Source organism: Episyrphus balteatus, chromosome 3, assembly GCF_945859705.1.
Source record: "Episyrphus balteatus chromosome 3, idEpiBalt1.1, whole genome shotgun sequence".
Taxonomy (NCBI): Eukaryota; Metazoa; Arthropoda; class Insecta; order Diptera; family Syrphidae; genus Episyrphus; species Episyrphus balteatus.
In genome coordinates this window covers 9,611,711-9,633,736 of record NC_079136.1, presented here as the reverse complement: position 1 = coordinate 9,633,736, position 22,026 = coordinate 9,611,711, and the positions used below count along the sequence as shown (strand labels likewise).

The 22,026-nt window shown below is 33.5% G+C and overlaps 2 protein-coding genes across 2 annotated transcripts in view; one reads left to right on the top strand and one right to left on the bottom strand.

Annotated features, from left to right (window-relative positions):
* LOC129913307 (neuropeptide SIFamide receptor) overlaps window positions 1-22,026 on the bottom strand; it is a 148,825-nt gene that overhangs the window by 55,539 nt on the left and 71,260 nt on the right. The window lies entirely within an intron of this gene.
* LOC129913311 (uncharacterized) lies at window positions 7,270-8,368 on the top strand. The gene has a single exon (XM_055991919.1). It carries the CDS (start codon window positions 7,364-7,366, stop codon window positions 8,366-8,368), a length of 1,005 nt encoding a protein of 334 aa, XP_055847894.1. The 5' UTR covers window positions 7,270-7,363.

The following is a 22,026-nucleotide window of genomic DNA, read 5'->3' as shown; positions in this document are numbered from 1 at the left end:
AGTCTCATCATTTCTCATCCTCGTGGGAACTTCCTGCATCCATACTCAACCTCATACACACACAAGTTCATTCAACTTTTCATATGAGATTATGAGAACGAGACTTGAGGACGAAAGGAATCCATTTCAGAAGGTTCGAGTTTTCTTACTAGAACAAGTACTTGTACACATGCTACTTAAAAACAGGGCTGACAATTTATTTCATGTGAAGTGGGCTTGTAAATTTTTTTTGTAAAAAACTTATGTACACAAAAATGATTAAGAATCATTTTATTCAGATTGCTCCTGTTTCTAACGTTATATTTACATTGCCATCAATTTTTATATCACCAATATTAAAAGTGGTGAATCTTTAGATCTTTGTATTTTAAACCTGCATAGTTTTTCCCTAACAAGTTTAAATAATATCTCTCAACTGCAAAGTACTGCTCAAAGTATTCATCCCTTAAAAAATCTTTCTTAGTAATTCCTGAAATTAGAAAATTTTATAAAATAAAACGAAACTAAATTCAATGCTCGAAATCATTTCTTTTAAAAATATATAAAACCTGAAGAGATTTGATTTTAATTTTCGTACAATTGAGAAGATTTCACTTCTTCTTAGAAACAACTGTCTTTCAGATCCTTTTTTCGCTTACACTGGAATTCCTCAGGGAAGACACTTTGGGCCATTGCTTTTCTATTTGACTCTAAATAATGTTAAATCCTATATTATGATCAACTTTGATTCTTACTTTGAGAGAGATAAGAAAACTTTTGCTTTATCTTGAAACATTATTCTCAATGCATTTAAGATGCAGTAACGCTAAAACCATAACAATCACTTGGTGATGTAAAATAACGCTCTACAAAATAGGGCCGCATAAGCCGTTATAAAATTTAGCGTGAAATTTTTTTTTCAGTCGTGATTTTCTCATCAAATACCTAAGGTTTTTGTCCTTCATTGCATCTCAATTTTTGAAACATTAGCACGGGAAAGTAAATTAAAACAGCCTAAACTGTATCAAAATGAGAAATTATTTTCCACCATCCGGGGGTAATAAGTCAACAAAAAGTGAATTTCGTTCCAAAAAAGTGGAATCGGTTCTCACATTCAAAGGGAATTAACTTCACCAGAATAAAAGTGTCGAGCGTTATTTCAGTTTTTTTTTCATATAAATAAAGCTGCATTTCAAATGGAACTATTTTGTAGGGCATTATTTTACGTCACCCAATCACAAAAAGTAAGCAGGAAATCGTAGAAGTTGAAACATCTAAAACAAAAAACTGAGCGAATTTATTGAAAAAAGAAGTAGAAAGTTAGGTTAAATGGGCTGACAGTTGATGTTGTTACCGTCACACTTTGATCAATGTAGATCCCTTGTGATACCCTGCAGGGGCGGATCCAGGATTTTTTTCTGGGGGGGGCACAAGGGATGGATTGGCAAAAAAAATCAGCAATAACAGTTAGAAATAAAATGACGACTGACTGACAAGCAGCGTATTCTAACGACGCATAGTGCGGTATTTTGGTCTAAAACCTGGCTAAAAATATTTTGGCACATTTTCTGCATCAAATAAGTACCAAATGACAAAAAAGTTTTTCGGAAGGAAAAATTTTCATTTTCTTGTTAGAGTAAAAGCCACTTAAGTGCTTACCTACTTATCTCCTGAAAAAAAAAATATAAAAAATCATAAAATGCATGTACAATCCTGTGCTATATTAAAGTTAGTACCTAATCTATTCCTTATTTTATTTTTTGACTTAAGTTGTTTCATTAAATAGTTTTTGAGAAATTGAGTTTTAAAGATAAAATTTAGAAAAAAAAATGTTTACGTTTTTTAATTGATTTTGTATAAAATTTTGCAATATCATGGACATATTTATACCATTATTTAATGAACTAGTAGTTTTTAGTCAAATACTCAAATCTTCATTCTAATAAATATTAAAGTTCTAAAAGAAAAATAAAAAAAAACAGAAACATACTTTTTCCCCGGGAAACCCAGTTTTGTTTTTTTTTTATTTGCATTAAAATTTTTTTATATCTCAAGAATATTATGTTCAAATTGTAGGTCTATTAGAGCCAAATTTACCAAGTTATGGGTATTTAAATACTTCGCTTACGAACGTTTTAGTCCAGAGTTCATAACTTTAAATCGTTCTCCCCACAACTAATGTTTTCAAAGCCGGTGCCCCTCATAACTTCAAAACTAATGCACCAATTCTTTTGAAATTTGGAACACTATTTTTTTTACATATTTTTAAAGGAATCCCTGGAGAAATTTTCTCAATAACATAATGTTTATAAAAATCTATATGTAAGGGTCGCTTTTGAAGAGTTTTTCTCAAGGGGTCTTTATTTTCAGGGTGCAATTTTGGGCAAACTTCTGAAATGCAAGTTTGTTCTACATATCCAGCAGTTCAATAATATATAGGCAATGTTGTGGAGTGTTGCGCTATTTTAAAAACACTAATGTTAAAAAAAAAAAACAACGAAAAAGGTGCAAATTTTTTAGGTGTGAACTTCAATCCCTCCGTATGAAAAAATAGAGTTACATATATATTTAATTTTTTTTTTAGAATACCATTCATACCTTGATTGTTGATGTCCATATCAAAATCTTTCACCAAAATCACTTTGAAGTTAAAAAAAAAACACTTAGAAAATTCACTTTTTTTTAAATCGAAAAAAACATTCGTGTTTACCCATCAACAAATAGTCGTTTATTTATTTATGAGATGGAGCTTTTCATGGGAAAGGGATGCAAAAAACAATAAAATTCGCATTTTCAGCCAGAAATAGACAAGAGTTTCACCCAAGTTCTTTCTGTTATTATTCATATATTTTAACAACCCTTATAATTTGATTTGCTTTAAGTATGAACCAGTTCTGAGGGGGGGCACGTGCCCCCGTGCCCCCCCCTGGATCCGCCAGTGATACCCTGAAAAAAAGTGAAAACCTATGAATCCAATGGTTGGTCGAGCCACTTGGTAGACTTGAAAAAGTTCAGTAGGTTGTTGCCTGACAGTTCTGATAGTTCTTCTAATTTATTTAAGAAGTAGTTCCCTAAAAATGTTTTTCTAGTGCGGCAGAGTGCTGGACAGTGAGTGACAGAGGAAGTGAGCAGTGTTTTACGTCCTCATTGCCGCAGCCTCTACATAGATCATCTGTGCTAAGCCCCATTTTATTTTTATGGTGCCTCAGTAGGTTATGTCCCGTTAAGACGCCTATAAGGGATCTTAAGGAAGGTTTACTAAGTAGTAAGATCTTGTTAGATTTTTTCTGCCATAGTTTCCTGGTGTGATCGCAGGTATCCATCTTTCATTCAATATTGCTGACGATATTTCGTTTTATTTCACATTGTGGGATTCTGATGTTATGTTCTATGAGAGGGGGATCAAGTACTGAGCCTTCCTTTGCAAGCTCATCCGCTTTTTCGGTGCCGAACACATCACTGTGGCCGGGAACTCAGCATAAACAAGAAGTAGAAAGATTTTAGAGGAATTTAAGTTAAAATCAAGTGCAAGTATTTTGTACCGCTCTTTAGAAAATGTACAAGAAAATATACGAGTAAAGTTGCAGGAGGAGAGGAGAGAGGGACTCGATATCGAACATTACAGTTAAGTCATGGATCGAGAACAGCTGATGCAACTTATGCAACAATATTTGGGTTTAGAACTAAACATTCCATTTCAATAAACGTTATAGATAAATCTTTGGCGCCGGGTACAAAGGTGTTAAGTCAGAAAATGTAGCTTTGAGGAAAAACAAAAATTTCAATTTTTGTTTGTAAATCTGAATATTATTATTTTTAAAAAGTAATGATGCAGAAACATCATTTCTGTGGCCACAACCAATAACCGCTTAAGTGAGTTAAGACAAAAAATTTTCAGTGGTCTTATGATGCTTTCCAATTCAAAGTCTACATATTTTTACTGTTTTAACTATAAAAAACGATAGATTAAAACCATCTACATCGAGTTAATAAAAGATTGAGTTGTTTTTGAGGTAAATTAAAAAATGCGGAGCATTATAGTAAAACTTAATTTTGTTTTCTTTTTCGACTTAAGCGGTTATTGGTTGTGGCCACAGATTTATAAGATCTATTTTAATATTCATATGCTGTGGACCAGAAAATGACCGTTTTAAAATAAAATTTGTGTTGACTTAACACTTTAGAGCCATTTAGTCTTCAAAAATAAACTTGGTCCAAAGGTGTTAAGTCAAGAAAAATCTTTGTTTACATTGATAACAAGGTTTAATTTATAAAAAAAAGTTTGAATTATTAATGTGATTAATTACCAAATGTGAAAATTCTTTTTGAAATAATATAATACTGTAGAAAAATCCCTTTTCGTTTTTTTTTCTTCCTCTTGACTTAACGCTTTAGGATCAATTTTTTTATTTAAAAATTAAATATGAATGCAAAAACAAAGGAGTTAATTCAACTAACGCCCTTAGTACCATACAATTTAAAAAAATTTGACTTACACCCTTTGTACCGAATCATTTCTAACGGAAGGAGATACGTTAGAGCTATGGCGATAGGACCAAACGTAAGAGAAAAAAAAACTGACTGAAGTCCAATAAAAATCCGAAAATCGATTTTTTTGACTTAACCTCTTTGTACCCGGCATCAAAGAAATGTGAACGAATTATTGAAACAAATACAAAAACCTAAACATTTCCATCAATTCAGATATACAAGTCATACTTAAAGCAACTTTATGCCATAAATTCCAAACTCGTATGGGTTTCAAACTCTACTGGGGCCCTGGAAATATTGGAGTATGTTGGGTAAGCAGCTCAGGTAAGCAAAATTATTACTTGGGAAAAAAAAAAACAACCAAAAAAGATATAAAACCTGCTTCAATCTTAGCTGGAACAGCTGAGACTGGAGAATAGTAACAGGGTTCCTTACAGGCTATAAAGTAAACACCTCAAATGAATCGTTTATTTCAGAAACATCATAAGTCCATTTTTCCCCAAATTTTTTGTTTGGAGATTTCTCATTTATGTATAGTTATTCATCTTCTAGAAAAAAATTAAGTATGTCAGACCCCCCCAAATATGAAAACTGAAAGAAAAGGGTTCAAAATATATGGAAATATTTCACCCGGTGACAACATTTAAATACTTGACTTTTTACCAGTTTTAAGTTATTTTGGCAGCAATTTTGACACGCACACCCTTTTGTTATACATCTTTAAAAAGGTAAGGAATTACTCTATCTATATCTATTTAATTCATTAAAATTGAACTCAGAGTTCAAAAGTTATAGCCGATTTCCTCGCGGTGGCAGCGTGTTTTACTCTTGAATATATGACATTTTACCAGTTTTTAATTATTTTGCCAGCCATCATGACACGCAAGCTTTAAAATTATACATCAATGAAGTGTAAAGATTTAATCTATCTACTGCTATTTTATTCATTAAAATCAGAAGCAGGGTTCAAAAGCTATAGCTAGATGAAAACAAAAGTTTTACCAACAAAAAGTCGTTTTAGGCAGAAACGACATAAGTCCAGCGACTTTAAAGGCTTAAAAAATCGCTAAGACTTGAAACTGAAAGACTGAAAAAAGGTTTATATTTTAAAGGTTTTTAAATTTGTCTTTAGCTAGATTATAACTCGGCATACCTACTCTAAAGGAGAATGGGCATTTTGGACGTTGAGCGGCCATCAATTAAATTAGTATCAAATGAAAGAATTATAACCTAGGAAAAACATTTACTATGTGTTAACCTACAGGGAAATAATATGGGTAATCTACTGTAGGAACTTATACTGGGACAATATTGTAGAGAGTGATAAAATCCCGATCACTCTGTTAGATATATAAGGATATGTATCTGTGTACGCAGCTCGACTGAGTGAAGTTGGTGGTTGAGTATAATATGTCATTCATTCCATATCAACGGTGACGGGCGCTCGGTCGAGTTCGCGAAGTATTTTAAAATAAATATAATAAAATTGTTTAGTGTTAATATTAATAAAATTGTTTAGTGTTATTATTATCAGAAGTGGGATTCGAAAATCCAAATAATAAGCCAAATTATAACTACAAATCTAAAACAAAACAAAGAGAAAAAAAAAGGCGAAAAACAAAAAAAAACTGTGATTAGATAAAAGTAGCATTGTGCTACGAAAAACAACTGTAAGAATTCTTATTCTTTTTGTTTGTGCGTGGTAGTATGGTAAAGATAAAAACTAATTAAAAAAAAAAGAGTGAAAAAAAAAATAAATAATAATATTTGTGCGATAAATTCATAAGAAAAAGACGCGCTACAGCCGCCGCCGCTGGCCGTTACAGTTTGAATCTTGAATGTCGCATACATACATACTAGTATGTTCAACATTATATTGTGAAATATTATACATTGCTAACTACAGCCTCAGATATATATGTGTACTGTGGTTATATTTATTTTGAGTTCTTTTCGTCTGTTCAGCTACAATAATTTTGTCTCTTTTTGTTTGCCAATTATTGTGTTGCTCTTGTCTTGTGTGTACCCGTGAAGAGTATAATTGTTTGTCTCTTCTTTCCATTCTGCATCTATTTGTTGGTGTGTTGTTCGTTGGTGTGCATCACAAATGTTTCTGTGCAGCCTGTAACTACAGTCCTTGTCTCTCCTTTTTTTTGCAAATTACTCATCGCTCTCGTGTCTACCCGTGAAGTGTCTAATTGTTTTTGTCTCTTCTTTTCGTTCTACTTCTACTCAACTGTGCGTTGGTGTGTCGTTCGTGTGTATCGCAAATGCTTCTGTGCAGCCTGTAACTACAATCCTTTGTATCTCTTTCTTTTTTTTGGCAAAATACTGTGTCGCTTTCGGCTTGGGTCCATTTATATACTACACAATTGTGCGTTGGTGTGTCGTTCGCTTTTTTGTGTTTCTTTGAAAAAGCGCATGTGTATTCGGTATACGGTATATTTACTAACAAAAAAAATAGAAACTATTCTTTACTGAAAACAGCGCGTTGCCAGGTTAATAATAATCGAATTAAAAAAAAAAAAAAAAACAAAACAAAACAAAAAAAAAAAAAAAATTAATTAAAATGAGTAGAATGAAGCAGGAAGTGGAAGAGTTAAAGCGAAGAAATGCCGAACTGGAAAAAGAAATGGCCATAATCCGTCGGGCCCAAAGCACGAGTTCGGTTGACTCTTCGCGAAGTCATCCAAGTCCATCGACGTCCGTCCGCCTCGGAAACGAGGAATTAAAAATCCTAATTCCATCATTTAATCCATCACGAAGCACTGAATTAAGTGCAGAAGAATGGGTGAGTACAATAGAAAATTTGAAGCACATTTATGAGTGGGACGACCGATGTACTCTATTTTACGCATCTTTGCGTTTAGAGGAAGCAGGAGCCAGTTGGTTTATGGCTCAAAGAGGACAAATCACCAATTGGACTCAATTTAAAACCAATTTGGTGATTGATTTTCCCTCTTCGACTGACTCGTCAGACGTGCTGGTGAGTTTAATGGAAAGGAAAAAAAAAGCGGACGAAAGCTATGAGAGCTTTGTATATGCAATGCTTGCATTGGGAAGACGGGGCAATTTTTCCACAAAATCCATAATTCAGTTTATAATTTCTGGTTTGGGGGACCCAGCATTAATTGAAAATGTAGCTATGGCAAAATGTGCGTCCATAGGTGAATTGCTAGAGCTTTTAAATTCCTTGTCTAAGATAAGGGCACAAGTAAAGAGTAGGGACAAATTTGACGGTAGTGCTAAGCACAAAGTAAGTCATCAAAAAACCATAAATGGTTCTAGAAATAACGTCTGGCCGCCCGTTCAAGGACACACTAGAGATGTCCATTGTTTCAAATGTAAATCTCTTGGTCACTTCGCTCGTGACTGTAAAAAAAATTTTAATCAACCGAAGTCGAGCTCTCAGCAAGTTTGCTTTAACTGCAAAGAATTGGGACATTTTGCGCGAAACTGCCGAGCAACTAAGCGCCGACCTTTTGCAGCTATAGATGGGCCACCGAACAAAATACGGCGATTGGTGAATAACCAACAAAATGAGGGGGGATTAATTAAGGAAATTAAGGTGGGCGATTTCAAGATAAAAGCATTTTTAGATCTGGGTGCCGACTGTTCCACGTTAAAGCTTGTGGAAGCAAACAAGTACAACGTAAAAAGACAACATTGTCACGAAGTACTCAATGGATTTGGGGGAGGAACAACTAGTTCTACGGCGAAAACCCACCAAACAGTTACAGTGGGGGACGTCACTATGCCCATCGATATATATATTGTGGAAGACAACAGCCAGGACGTTCCAATGATTTTAGGTCGTAATTTCCTTGATTCCCCTCGCGTTCGTGTCGTTAAAGAATTCGGATCTCTCGCGATAGAAAACGTCAATCCGAGGAAGTGACTAGACCAGGGTTCAGTCGCCCAAGTAGTAAAACCAAAAATTAAAATTTCAATGTTGGAAATCGGTGACAATCTCCCCAACGAGGCGACTGAAAAACTGCTCACAATCGTTAATAAATATCGCGACTGCTTTGCATTAACCTTAAAAGAATTAGGAAAAACCGAAATATTGGCAATGAACATTCATTTAAAAAACAATACAGCTATAAGATATAAGCCTTATAGAGTTGCCTATAGTGAATCGACGGAGTTGAAAAAAATCATAAACGAACTATTAGAGAACGATATTATCGAAGACTCTACATCAGAATATGCAAGTCCAGCTTTGCTAGTAAAAAAAAAGAACGGGTCATATAGAATGTGCGTTGACTATAGGCGTTTAAACGAAATAACAGTTCGCGAAAATTTCCCTATTCCAAATATTGAGGAACAGATCAACCAGATGGTGGATGGTAAAATCTTTGTTGTACTCGATCTGATGAGCGGATATTATCAAATACCCGTCAGTACAGAATTTAGACATTTAACAGCTTTTGTCACTCCACATGGTCATTATCAATTCAAACGTGTACCTTTTGGGTTAACAAACGCTCCGGCGACATTTATGCGATTGTTATATTTAGTTATGCGCCGTGTAGTATCAGATAACATTTTAATTTATATGGACGATATTGTCCTCTTCGGTAAAGACATTGACGCGATTTTTGAAACCCTTGAAAAACTTTTGAGTGTATTAAGAGAATTTAATCTAACTTTGAATTTAACTAAATGCAAGTTTTTCCTTAATAAGATGACCTATTTAGGCCATGAAATAAGTGGTGAAGGCATTCGACCTGGCAGTTTTAAAGTAGAAGCGGTAAAATCTTTCCCTGTCCCTACTGAAACTAGACACGTTAGACAGTTTTTGGGATTAACCGGGTATTTTCGACGATTTGTGCCTAATTACGCGAAAATTGCAAATTCATTACATGTTTTATTAAGACAAGATTCAAAGTTCGTCTGGACTGAGAATCAACAAAAAGCATTTGACACCTTAAAAACTAAATTATGTGAATCACCAATTCTGGTGATGTACAATCCAAGTCTGGAGCACGAGCTTCATACTGATGCATCCTCCCTAGGCCTGGCTGGTGTTCTTTTACAGTTGAGTTTGTTAGGTGAAAAACAAGCTGTTTCCTACTATAGCCGAGCCACTACAGATTCGGAAAAGAAATTTCATAGTTATGAATTAGAAGCGTTAGCGGTAGTGGAAAGTCTTGGACGCTTTCGTTATTATTTATTGGGAAAGAGATTCACTATCTTCACTGACTGCAACTCATTAAAAATGACCCAAGATAAAAAGGACCTGAATGCTAGGATAGCTCGATGGTGGCTTAAAATTCAAGAATTTGATCTCGTCCTTCAGTATAGAACAGCAGGTCAAATGCAACATGCAGATGCTCTCAGCCGGAATCCAACTGGGGAGGCCGTAGAAATGGACGAAGCTGGACTGAATATCAACATGGTGGTAATGAAAGATATTGACTGGGTGGCCACATTGCAAAACAAGGATCAACAATTGAACGAGATTAGAAGTATTTTAACAAGCTGTGATAAGAAAAATGCAAAGACAAAATCTCTTCAGAAAGAATATTGTTTGAAATCCGGACGCCTTTTCAAAATAACACCTGATGGCCCACGTTTTGTTGTACCTCATGGCGTTCGCTGGAGAATAATAAAAACGTCACATGACGACATAGGCCACTGTGGATTAGATCGTACGATTGAACACATTCGAAAACAGTATTGGTTCCCGAAAATGAGGCGAATCGTTGAGAAATATTTATCTAGTTGTGTTCCCTGCTTGTACAACAAGCGCTCTAAAGACGAGTCGAGATATCAAATCCATCCGATCGAGAAACATCCAATTCCGTTCTTCACAATACACATCGATCATCTTGGACCTTATGTTAAGAGCTTGAAGGGTAACCAGTACGTGCTAGGTATAGTTGATTCCTTTAGCAAGTTTGTGATTCTGAGAGCTGTAAAAGACACAACCGCTAAGGCTGTCGTTCGAGTTTTGGTAGACTTAACACAATTCTTCGGAGTACCATCTCGAGTCATTTCGGACAAAGGAACAGCGTATACCTCAAAGTTGTTTAACACTTACTGCAAAGAAAATGGAATTAAACACATCACCACAGCTGTTTGTACTCCTCGTGCTAATGGGCAAATTGAAAGATATTTTCGCGCCGTTGGAACAGCAATATCGACAATGTCAACAAGACCCGACGGAAGAGACTGGGATGTTCACCTCCCTGCCATACAATGGGGATTAAACTGTCTTAAACATCGAATTACAAACCAAACACCGCAGGAGATTTTATTCGCTTTTAAACCAAGAAATTCACTTAGTAATGAATTGAATCTAGTATTACAGGACGAAGAGTCCGAAGATGAAGAAGAAAACATACCATTAGATGTCTTGAGAGATCAAGTTAAGCGCCGAGTCGAAACACTTCAAGTGAACAAGCCGAAAATTTTAACGAAAAACATCGTAAACCACAAAAGTATCAGGTTGGTGATATGGTATTAATTCGAGCCGCATATACAGCTACTGGTCAGTCGAGAAAATTGTTACCAAGATTTAAAGGGCCCTATGAGGTGAAATGTGTGCTGCCAAATGACAGATATTTGATTAAAGATTCAGCAATGACACAAGTGTCGCAGAAACCATATGAGTCGGTCCATTCAGCAGATCGTATGAAGCCATGGTGTTCTCTGGAAGACTGTGATCTAGAAGGCTTAGATGAAGAAGCGGATCTCAATGATGACTCCGATATTGAAGAATGATAACAGAAAATTTATCTCATTCGTTTATTTACATTGTTGTTGTTTTTTTTATACTTTTCTTTTATAATTTATTTTACTCTTTCTCTTTCTATTCAGTTTTTTTTGTTGAACGAAATTTTACGTACATTTTTAATTCAATGAAGTCAAATGAATTTTGTGTTAGTACCTAGATTTAAGCCTACGTTTCAAATAGTTAATAAAAAAAAAAAAAGAAAAAAAAAATAAGGTATTCGGACTAATTTTTGTTTTTATTAAGAATTAATTTCCTGAATAAGAGCTGTGATCATGCTGAGGTAAGAAATTTGTGTTGTAATCATCTTGAAAAAGATCTGTGATCATGTTGAGGTACGAAATTCAGGCTGTGATCATGCCGGGTTAAATTAAATGGCTGTGACCATGCCGATGCTTTGTTTAACTGGCTGTGATCATGCGGAAGTTAGAAACTTGTTAGCTGTGATCATGCTGAGATGCTATTGAATGGCTGTGATCATGCTGTTATTAAAATTTTATTGGCTGTGATCATGCCGGAAAATTTAATTGAATAAACTGAGTTAATGATAGAGTGGATTGCCGTTAAGGGGTTCTGAACTCTAGAGTATCACTGAGGACAGTGAAACGTCGGATGGCCGAATTGTTAACCTACAGGGAAATAATATGGGTAATCTACTGTAGGAACTTATACTGGGACAATATTGTAGAGAGTGATAAAATCCCGATCACTCTGTTAGATATATAAGGATATGTATCTGTGTACGCAGCTCGACTGAGTGAAGTTGGTGGTTGAGTATAATATGTCATTCATTCCATATCAACGGTGACGGGCGCTCGGTCGAGTTCGCGAAGTATTTTAAAATAAATATAATAAAATTGTTTAGTGTTAATATTAATAAAATTGTTTAGTGTTATTATATGGACGTTTCGCTGTATTGCGTTTAGAATGCAAGATAATGCAGTATTAGTATTGTTAATGCATTGTTCAATGTATGAAGGACAAATTGATTCATATTTTAATTTTTAACATAAAATATGATGCTTTGTCATTTTCCCTGAGTCTGAAGACATTAATCTTGAAAATACAACTCATAATATAATATTTTTAAGATAACCACTTCAAGATTTTGTTCGAAAGTATTCAAACAATTCAAACTAACAAAAAATTGAGCAAACTCTCAAAATTGGCTTGAAATTGTTGTTTTAAAATGTTTATAGTTTGGGTTCTAGTGGTTGGATATTCAAGATAAAGGTCTTCAGACTCAGGGAAAATGACAGAGTATCATATTTTGCACTTAAAATACACAATTTAGTTATAACATTGAGACAATCTATATAAAGTGTTAAATGCAAAAATGCATTTTATCCGTTGTTGAAGTACGTCACAAGGATAAAACTTCTGCACAATATTTGTAAACCTTAATTACATCAAAAAATAACAAATTCATTCCTGGCCGCGTAACGTCCACGTTCCATACAAACTTGCCCATTCTCCTTTGAAGTGTTGTGGAGTTTTAACATAAAAAACAGTTTTTGTTGCTCCTGAAAAGTTAGTGCTCATGGACTTATGCTGTTTCTGAAATAAACGATTCAAATACCTTGGAACTGAACTGCAACAGTTAACAAAAGAGCTGAGTTAGTAGATATACAAGTGAGGCCTCTGGTGGTACTCATAAACAAAAAATACCAAGACTGGAAACTTTCGTACGTCTTTCCCCCCAAAACCCTTTTGTGTACAGTGCTGTCTGTGAATATATGTGAAAGCCACCACGTTGGTAAATGACGTTAACACGCACACATTTATAGATTCACGACATTCACCACACATCGGACACGAACACAACGATAGGTTCACGACATTCGCCGCACCTCGCAGCTTGTAGGCAAACGTCAGTTGACCGCCGAGTTTCCAGTCTTGGTATTTTTTGTTTATGGTGGTACTTTAGATTGCAGGGGATATATTAATAAGGCTTAAAATAACAAGTAATCGCTCTGGTAGATCCGCAGATCAGTCTTCTGTTTTCATATCAAAAAATTCTTAAGGGTTAAAAACCGACACTTTATTCGTTCAAGTTGGTTTCGATTTAATAAAACTTAGGTTTTAAATAAACTGTCCCACATTTACTCTTGGTTTTAAAGCTAAGAGTCTTCACTGAATGTAGCCTAATCATTTTCATCCCTGCTTTAAAGGTGCATGATGTGCAATTTAAAGTGACTTTAAGAGTATTAGACATATATCCAACCTCTCCGTGTGGATGTGACAGGCAGTTTATCGTATAGTTTTTGAGTTAAAATTTTCTGAATGAATTTGAGTAAAGTTTTTGTTTTACCACCATAAGAAAAAAAAATATATATACGTAAAACTGTAGCTGGAAAATAAACTTCTCTTATGCCAAAGATGTTTCTGCCATCATCGCCTACGTGTCGGGAACAAAGATAGCAGCGTCAGAACAACCCATAATAAAATACTTTGTCAAAGTACATTCCTCATATAGAGTCTCATACTACACGATGATGCTCCAACAAGGACTCCTCATAGTCCTGCGAGTTGTGGAGAAGCTGCCAACCAACGTTGCAGCCACCGTAGCGTCGTCGTTGTTGTCGTTGCCGTTTCTCCTATTTAAGGAACTTTTTCTAGTTCCCACAAGCGAAAATGGAAGTAGCCGAGGTGTTCAAAAATAGTTTAAATGACTTTGTGAAGTGCTTGGTGGTGATGGCGTGGTAACATAGCATGAGCCCTTGCTCGGTTCTGTTCCGGCACTTGGAAATCGTTTTCATGTTTAGATTGTTTTAGTTTTTTTTTCTTATGAGGGTAGGTTTAAGCTGGGTGTATGTTTTTGTGGGGTTTGCTATTTTTCTCATTTTTGTTTGAGTATTTTTTTCTATTTCTTATTTTAAGTGGAAAACATTTTCGTGTGGACGGAATTTAATGAATAGGTTGCGGTTAGTATTACGATTTTAACCTTTATTGTCGTACAGGGAGCAATATGGTGTTTCCCCCCGTCATCATCATCATTTTGCGGGGGTGTAATGCTTACCTACCTACAACATGAGGTTTATATAGTTTGTGTGCATGTTTTTTTTCTTTTTTTCAAATTAGTGTCCGATGCTCTTTGTGAAATTAAATCCATTTACAAAGAAACTAATTGCAACTTTTCGAAAGGAATTAGCTTTAAGACCGAAACAATGTTGTTGGCTTCAATTTAGAGTTGTAGTTAGTTTTTTTTTCTATTTTTTTTTTTGTTTCGTGCAAAGTGAAAGTAATTATGAGATTATTGTTAAGAACTGCAGTTTTGATAAACTTTTTTTGGTCTATGAAAAAAAGAGAAATGGAAAAAGTTTGTAAGCCATTAAGAGTAGAAAAGATAATAGATTTACTCAGAGTATTAACTTTTTGGGATAGACTTTAAATAATTTGAACATGAGCTTGTTAACAAGTGGATCTGCACACAATTTTTTTTTCGAATAGTTTTGATTTAAATGAATGTAAAGGGAGTGTAATGCAACTTGCTGTTCAAAATCGAATTTGTTTTTCAAAAAATAATAAAGGGATTCAGAAATTTAGAACAATGATGTTCTAATTTATTTTGTTTATTGAAATACTCGTAAATTAAGCTGATCGTTTAAATGTTTTAAATTAGTAAAATTAAATGCACGACTAATTTGCATGTACTTGCTGTTATGGTAAAAGTAGCTCTAATCTTAAAGCTGTTTAAGGTATGTAATTAGGTATAATTTGATTTTTAAAGAATTTCATGTAAAAATATCAACCAAAAAAATGCATTTGAAATTAAAAAAGAAATATTTATTGCAAATAAAAAAAATTTGAATTAAAAAAATATTTATTGCAACCGAAAAATATTTGCATTGAAAAAAAAAAAATTTTTATTGCAATTGAAAAATATTAACATTGAAAAAAAAAAAAAAATATTTATTGCAACTAAAAATATTTTGCATTAAAAAAAATTGTATTGCAAATGAAAAAAATTTGCATTGAAAATAAAATTTTTATTGCAAATAAAAAATGTTCTGCATTGAAAAAAAAAAAAATCAATGCAAAATGTGTGCATTAAATATTTTTTTTTTTTATATTCGTCGAATTTCCTACAATTTTGAATATTTGACCATACATAAATTACAATGCTATAGTTGAAATAGCTAATATGAGTCCAAATAGTCAAATGTATAAGAAAAGTCGAAATTATTAATGCTCACATTTTTCATTGATTTTTTTCATAATGCACGTATTAATTTCAATTAAAAAATATGCTTGAATGACAAAAACAATTATGTTTTTGACGTGATAACGTCTTATAAATCGATGAACCATGGCAGCCACCACAAAAAAGTGACGCCATTTTCTAACGTTACACTCTCGCACTTTCGCAGTGCCCACAAAAATTTCAATTAAAAATTAAAAATAAACTATTAGAGATACAAAAATCTTCTAGGTATAGCTTATTTGAAAGATAATAACCTAAAGCTAAATACAAACGAATAATTTTTAAAAATTTCGTCATTTAATAGGGTAAACAGGGGTAAAACGGAAAGATGAAATTTGGGCTAAAATCTAAACGCGAAGTTGTAGAGAATTGATTTTTTTTGCTATAGATAGATGAGATTAATTTAAGAATAATTGCATTTAAGAAAAAATTCTTAAAAATTTTGAAACTAAGCTATAACGTTTTGTTTGAACGTTGTACACGTGTTGGGGCTATGATAAAATGATGATTTTGGGTAAAGGAAATTTTTTTTGACAATTCTAAAGATGCCAGGTGAAAGATTAGGGAAAAACAAATTAAGCATCTAATACGGATTTTTTTTTAAACATTCTGCGTTTCGAGATATGAATTTTTGAAAAACACCTTGTTTTTTAGGGGTATTTTTGGGTAATTTTTGATTTTTAGCTTTTTTTTGGAGAAATCTCAAACTTATAGGACATGTAGGTTTTGGCCTTATGCATAAATGTGCAAAAACTTAGAATCGTTTAGTGAGTTTTGACTGAATAACGGAAGAAACAAGTTTTTAAAAAACACGTTTTTTTAACGTTTTTAACCGATTTTCATAATTTTGAATTTTTATCTTTTTTTTATCTTTAAGAGATACAGGATTTGGCATTTTTTTCATTATATTAGTTTTTTTAAATTTGAAATTAGAGCTTGCGCAATGTAATTAATTTTTGTTTTGATTTCTCTTTAAATAAGCTGGAATCCTTCCGGATGGAATCCAAAGTGGCTCAAAATTACATGTATATTGAGAATAACCAGCCCTGTTTCCATGCTTTTGTAGCAAGTGTGCACAGGATTGACTTTTTTTTCAATGCTCAGCCACCCCACTATATTCATTCTTAAACATATCACAAAAAAAAATTTCAAAAAAACGTTTCGAATAGCATTTTACTGGAACTTCATATGAATTTGATTTTTAATAGCTTTATGCAAGCCAACAAAATTTAATATTCTTAAATGTTACTTATAAAAAAAAAAGAAAAAAAGCATATTTTGGCCAAATCAATTTTTTAATTGAAATATATTTCCAGTACCCCATTCCTAAACGACAACTCCTGGAAAGAAATATTCTTGGTAGAAGGGTTCTCAACCCATAAAATTCCTGAAATATTGTTCCTTATTTGTTCTTACGTCATTTATAAGGCATAATGGATGAAATTTAAGAGAAATTTCATAAAACTTAGATGTCCTTCATTTGCTTTCAGTTTTTTAGTTTATGAAACATAATATTGTTTATATAATAGTCCAAGCGGCGACCGTCGAGTTACTTAGCTCATAAGGTTAGAGGTTAAAATTAGTGTCAAATGAAAGATAAATTGATACTGAAAATAAAAAAATAGGGTTGCCACTTCTAAAATGGGAACTTCCATGTGGCAACCCTATTTGAAAGGAAAAATTGTCACATAACTAATACATTCATATCTTTGTTGTTTGGCCAGATAAAAACAAATTTGAAAAGCCAAACGAAAGCCAAAATAGTACAAAAAAAATAATAAAATAATATAAAGGACGTGACCCTACAAATGTGGCAACCCCATCCAAATGAAAACAACACTGACAAAAATCTTCTTTGAACAAAACAGTATAACTTTTTATGCACTAGAAAGCTAAACTAAACACCATATTTTAGATAATACTCTCTTCTATCTAAAAAATGTCGGGTGCCACCCCGCAAATGTAGACAAGTACTCGGCAACCCTACTCAAATGCTAAAAAACGCAGAAACCACTTGTTTTTTGGCCAAAGTGTATAATATTGGATAGAGTTAAAGGCTGTAAAATACATCCTGTATAGCTTAGACTCTCTTCTATCTAAAACATGTCGGGTGCCACCTCGCAAATGCAGACAAGTACTCGGCAACCCTATCCAAATGCTAAAAAACGCAAAAATCACTTGTTTTTTGGCCAACGTGTATAATATTGGATAGAGTTAAAGGCTGTAAAATACATCATGTTTAGCTTAGACTCTCTTCTATCTAAAAAATGTCGGGTGCCACCCCGCAAATGCAGACAAGTACTCGGCAACCCTACTCAAATGCTAAAAAACCCAAAAATCACTTGTTTTTTGGCCAAAGTGTATAATATTTGATAGAGTTAAAGGCTATAAAATACATCATGTTTAGCTAAGACTCTCTTCTATCTAAAAAATGTCGGGTGCCACCCCGCAAATGTAGACAAGTACTCGGCAACCCTACTCAAATGCTAAAAAACCCAAAAATCACTTGTTTTTTGGCCAACGTGTATAATATTTGATAGAGTTAAAGGCTACAAAATACATCCTGTATAGCTTAGACTCTCTTCTATCTAAAAAATGTCGGGTGCCACCTCGCAAATGCAGACAAGTACTCGGCAACCCTACTCAAATGCTAAAAAACCCAAAAATCACTTGTTTTTTGGCCAAAGTGTATAATATTTGATAGAGTTAAAGGCTATAAAATACATCATGTTTAGCTAAGACTCTCTTCTATCTAAAAAATGTCGGGTGCCACCCCGCAAATGTAGACAAGTACTCGGCAACCCTACTCAAATGCTAAAAAACCCAAAAATCACTTGTTTTTTGGCCAAAGTGTATAATATTTGATAGAGTTAAAGGCTATAAAATACATCATGTTTAGCTAAGACTCTCTTCTATCTAAAAAATGTCGGGTGCCACCCCGCAAATGTAGACAAGTACTCGGCAACCCTACTCAAATGCTAAAAAAACCCAAAAATCACTTGTTTTTTGGCCAACATGTATAATATTTGATAGAGTTAAAGGCTACAAAATACATCCTGTATAGCTTAGACTCTCTTCTATCTAAAAAATGTCGGGTGCCACCTCGCAAATGCAGACAAGTACTCGGCAACCCTACTCAAATGCTAAAAAACCCAAAAATCACTTGTTTTTTGGCCAAAGTGTATAATATTTGATAGAGTTAAAGGCTATAAAATACATCATGTATAGCTTAGACTCTCTTCTATCTAAAAAATGGTATATCTCGATTTCCGGAAAAACTACAAATCCTATAGAAAAAAGTTGTATGGCAAAGTTGTAGGTAATAAAAAGATCTACAACTTTTGTATCCACATTTTTTTCACATAACCTCAAAATTTATGTGAAAAATTAAAAAAACCGAGTTTTTGGTTTTTTATTTTTATCTTTTTCAAAAACAAAAATTTTTCTACGAAATTTGGTGAAAACTTACCTTATTATGTTCCAAATACACAGTAATTTATTTGATTTAAAATATTAATTTGTTCACCTTATTTTGACTTAATACCAAAAAAACACCCTAATTTTCAATCGAAAAATCACGTGTCAAAATATCAGCTTTTTTTCAAAAAGTCGGTGGGCATTTCGTTCGTTAAAATGTTTTTTTTCTGATGGTGTAAAAAAAATTTTACATTAGTATACTATAGAACATGTTTTAGTAAAATTCAAAAAATGAAAAAAGCTTGAATTCGAAAAAAAATTTTATCATTGTTTACAATTTTGGCCTATTTATTCAAATTTACACTTTAATTACTCAAAAAACGTAAGATTAATCAATGTTACATGAAATCTTATGTTTTTTGAGTAATTAAAGTGTAAATTTGAATAAATAGGCCAAAATTGTAAACAATGATAAAAATTTTTTTTGAATTCAAGCTTTTTTCATTTTTTCAATTTTACTAGAACATGTTCTATAGTATACTAATGTAAATTTTTTTTACACCATCAGAAAAAAGACATTTTAACGAACGAAATGCCCACCGACTTTTTGAAAAAAGCTGATATTTTGACACGTGAATTTTCGATTGAAAATTAGGGTGTTTTTTTGGTATTAAGTCAAAATAAGGTGAACAAATTAATATTTTAAATCAAATAAATTACAGTGTATTCGAGACATAACAAGGTAAGTTTTCACCAAATTTCGTAGAAAATTTTTTGTTTTTGAAAAAGATAAAAATAAAAAACCAAAAACTCGGTTTTTTGAATTTTTCACATAAATTTTGAGGTTATGTGAAAAAATTGTTGATACAAAAGTTGTAGATCTTTTTATTACCTACAACTTTGCCATACAACTTTTTTCTATAGGATTTGTAGTTTTTCCGGAAATCGAGATATACCATTTTTTACCATTAAAAACTCAACCCACCCGCTTCCCGAACTCGGCTCACCCGTAATTTATTTTTCCTTTAATTTTCATTATATTCACCTCCTTTTCCAATGGGTTTCATTCTACTATGATTTTTTTTGGTTTCAAAAATTATCGACCCTGTCTATATGTGAATTCTTAAAATTTATTTAAAACAAAATGCACACTTATAATTTTTAATACAATAAACAACTTGATTAGTTGCTTAGTTTTTTTTTTTTTATTTTATTAAGTGACTGCATTTTAAAAGCAAAGTAACTTTTTTTAAAATTAAATCAATCTACCGAACATTTAGCGGATCAAAGAGAATACAACCGAAATTTTTTAGATAGAAGAGAGTCTAAGCTATACATGATGTATTTTATAGCCTTTAACTCTATCAAATATTATACACTTTGGCCAAAAAACAAGTGATTTTTGGGTTTTTTAGCATTTGAGTAGGGTTGCCGAGTACTTGTCTGCATTTGCGAGGTGGCACCCGACATTTTTTAGATAGAAGAGAGTCTAAGCTAAACAGGATGTATTTTACAGCCTTTAACTCTATCAAATATTATACACTTTGGCCAAAAAACAAGTGATTTTTGGGTTTTTTAGCATTTGAGTAGGGTTGCCGAGTACTTGTCTACATTTGCGGGGTGGCACCTGACATTTTTTAGATAGAAGAGAGTCTTAGCTAAACATGATGTATTTTATAGCCTTTAACTCTATCAAATATTATACACTTTGGCCAAAAAACAAGTGATTTTTGGGTTTTTTAGCATTTGAGTAGGGTTGCCGAGTACTTGTCTGCATTTGCGAGGTGGCACCCGACATTTTTTAGATAGAAGAGAGTCTAAGCTAAACAGGATGTATTTTACAGCCTTTAACTCTATCAAATATTATACACTTTGGCCAAAAAACAAGTGATTTTTGGGTTTTTTAGCATTTGAGTAGGGTTGCCGAGTACTTGTCTGCATTTGCGGGGTGGCACCCGACATTTTTTAGATAGAAGAGAGTCTAAGCTAAACATGATGTATTTTACAGCCTTTAACTCTATCAAATATTATACACTTTGGCCAAAAAACAAGTGATTTTTGGGTTTTTTAGCATTTGAGTAGGGTTGCCGAGTACTTGTCTGCATTTGCGGGGTGGCACCCGACATTTTTTAGATAGAAGAGAGTCTAAGCTAAACAGGATGTATTTTACAGCCTTTAACTCTATCCAATATTATACACGTTGGCCAAAAAACAAGTGATTTTTGGGTTTTTTAGCATTTGAGTAGGGTTGCCGAGTACTTGTCTGCATTTGCGGGGTGGCACCCGACATTTTTTAGATAGAAGAGAGTCTAAGCTAAACAGGATGTATTTTACAGCCTTTAACTCTATCCAATATTATACACGTTGGCCAAAAAACAAGTGATTTTTGCGTTTTTTAGCATTTGGATAGGGTTGCCGAGTACTTGTCTGCATTTGCGAGGTGGCACCCGACATGTTTTAGATAGAAGAGAGTCTAAGCTATACATGATGTATTTTATAGCCTTTAACTCTATCAAATATTATACACTTTGGCCAAAAAACAAGTGATTTTTGGGTTTTTTAGCATTTGAGTAGGGTTGCCGAGTACTTGTCTGCATTTGCGGGGTGGCACCCGACATTTTTTAGATAGAAGAGAGTCTAAGCTAAACATGATGTATTTTACAGCCTTTAACTCTATCCAATATTATACACGTTGGCCAAAAAACAAGTGATTTTTGCGTTTTTTAGCATTTGGATAGGGTTGCCGAGTACTTGTCTGCATTTGCGAGGTGGCACCCGACATGTTTTAGATAGAAGAGAGTCTAAGCTATACAGGATGTATTTTACAGCCTTTAACTCTATCAAATATTATACACTTTGGCCAAAAAACAAGTGATTTTTGGGTTTTTTAGCATTTGAGTAGGGTTGCCGAGCACTTGTCTGCATTTGCGGGGTGGCACCCGACATTTTTAGATAGAAGAGAGTCTAAGCTATACATGATGTATTTTATAGCCTTTAACTCTATCAAATATTATACACTTTGGCCAAAAAACAAGTGATTTTTGGGTTTTTTAGCATTTGAGTAGGGTTGCCGAGTACTTGTCTGCATTTGCGGGGTGGCACCCGACATTTTTTAGATAGAAGAGAGTCTAAGCTAAACATGATGTATTTTACAGCCTTTAACTCTATCCAATATTATACACGTTGGCCAAAAAAC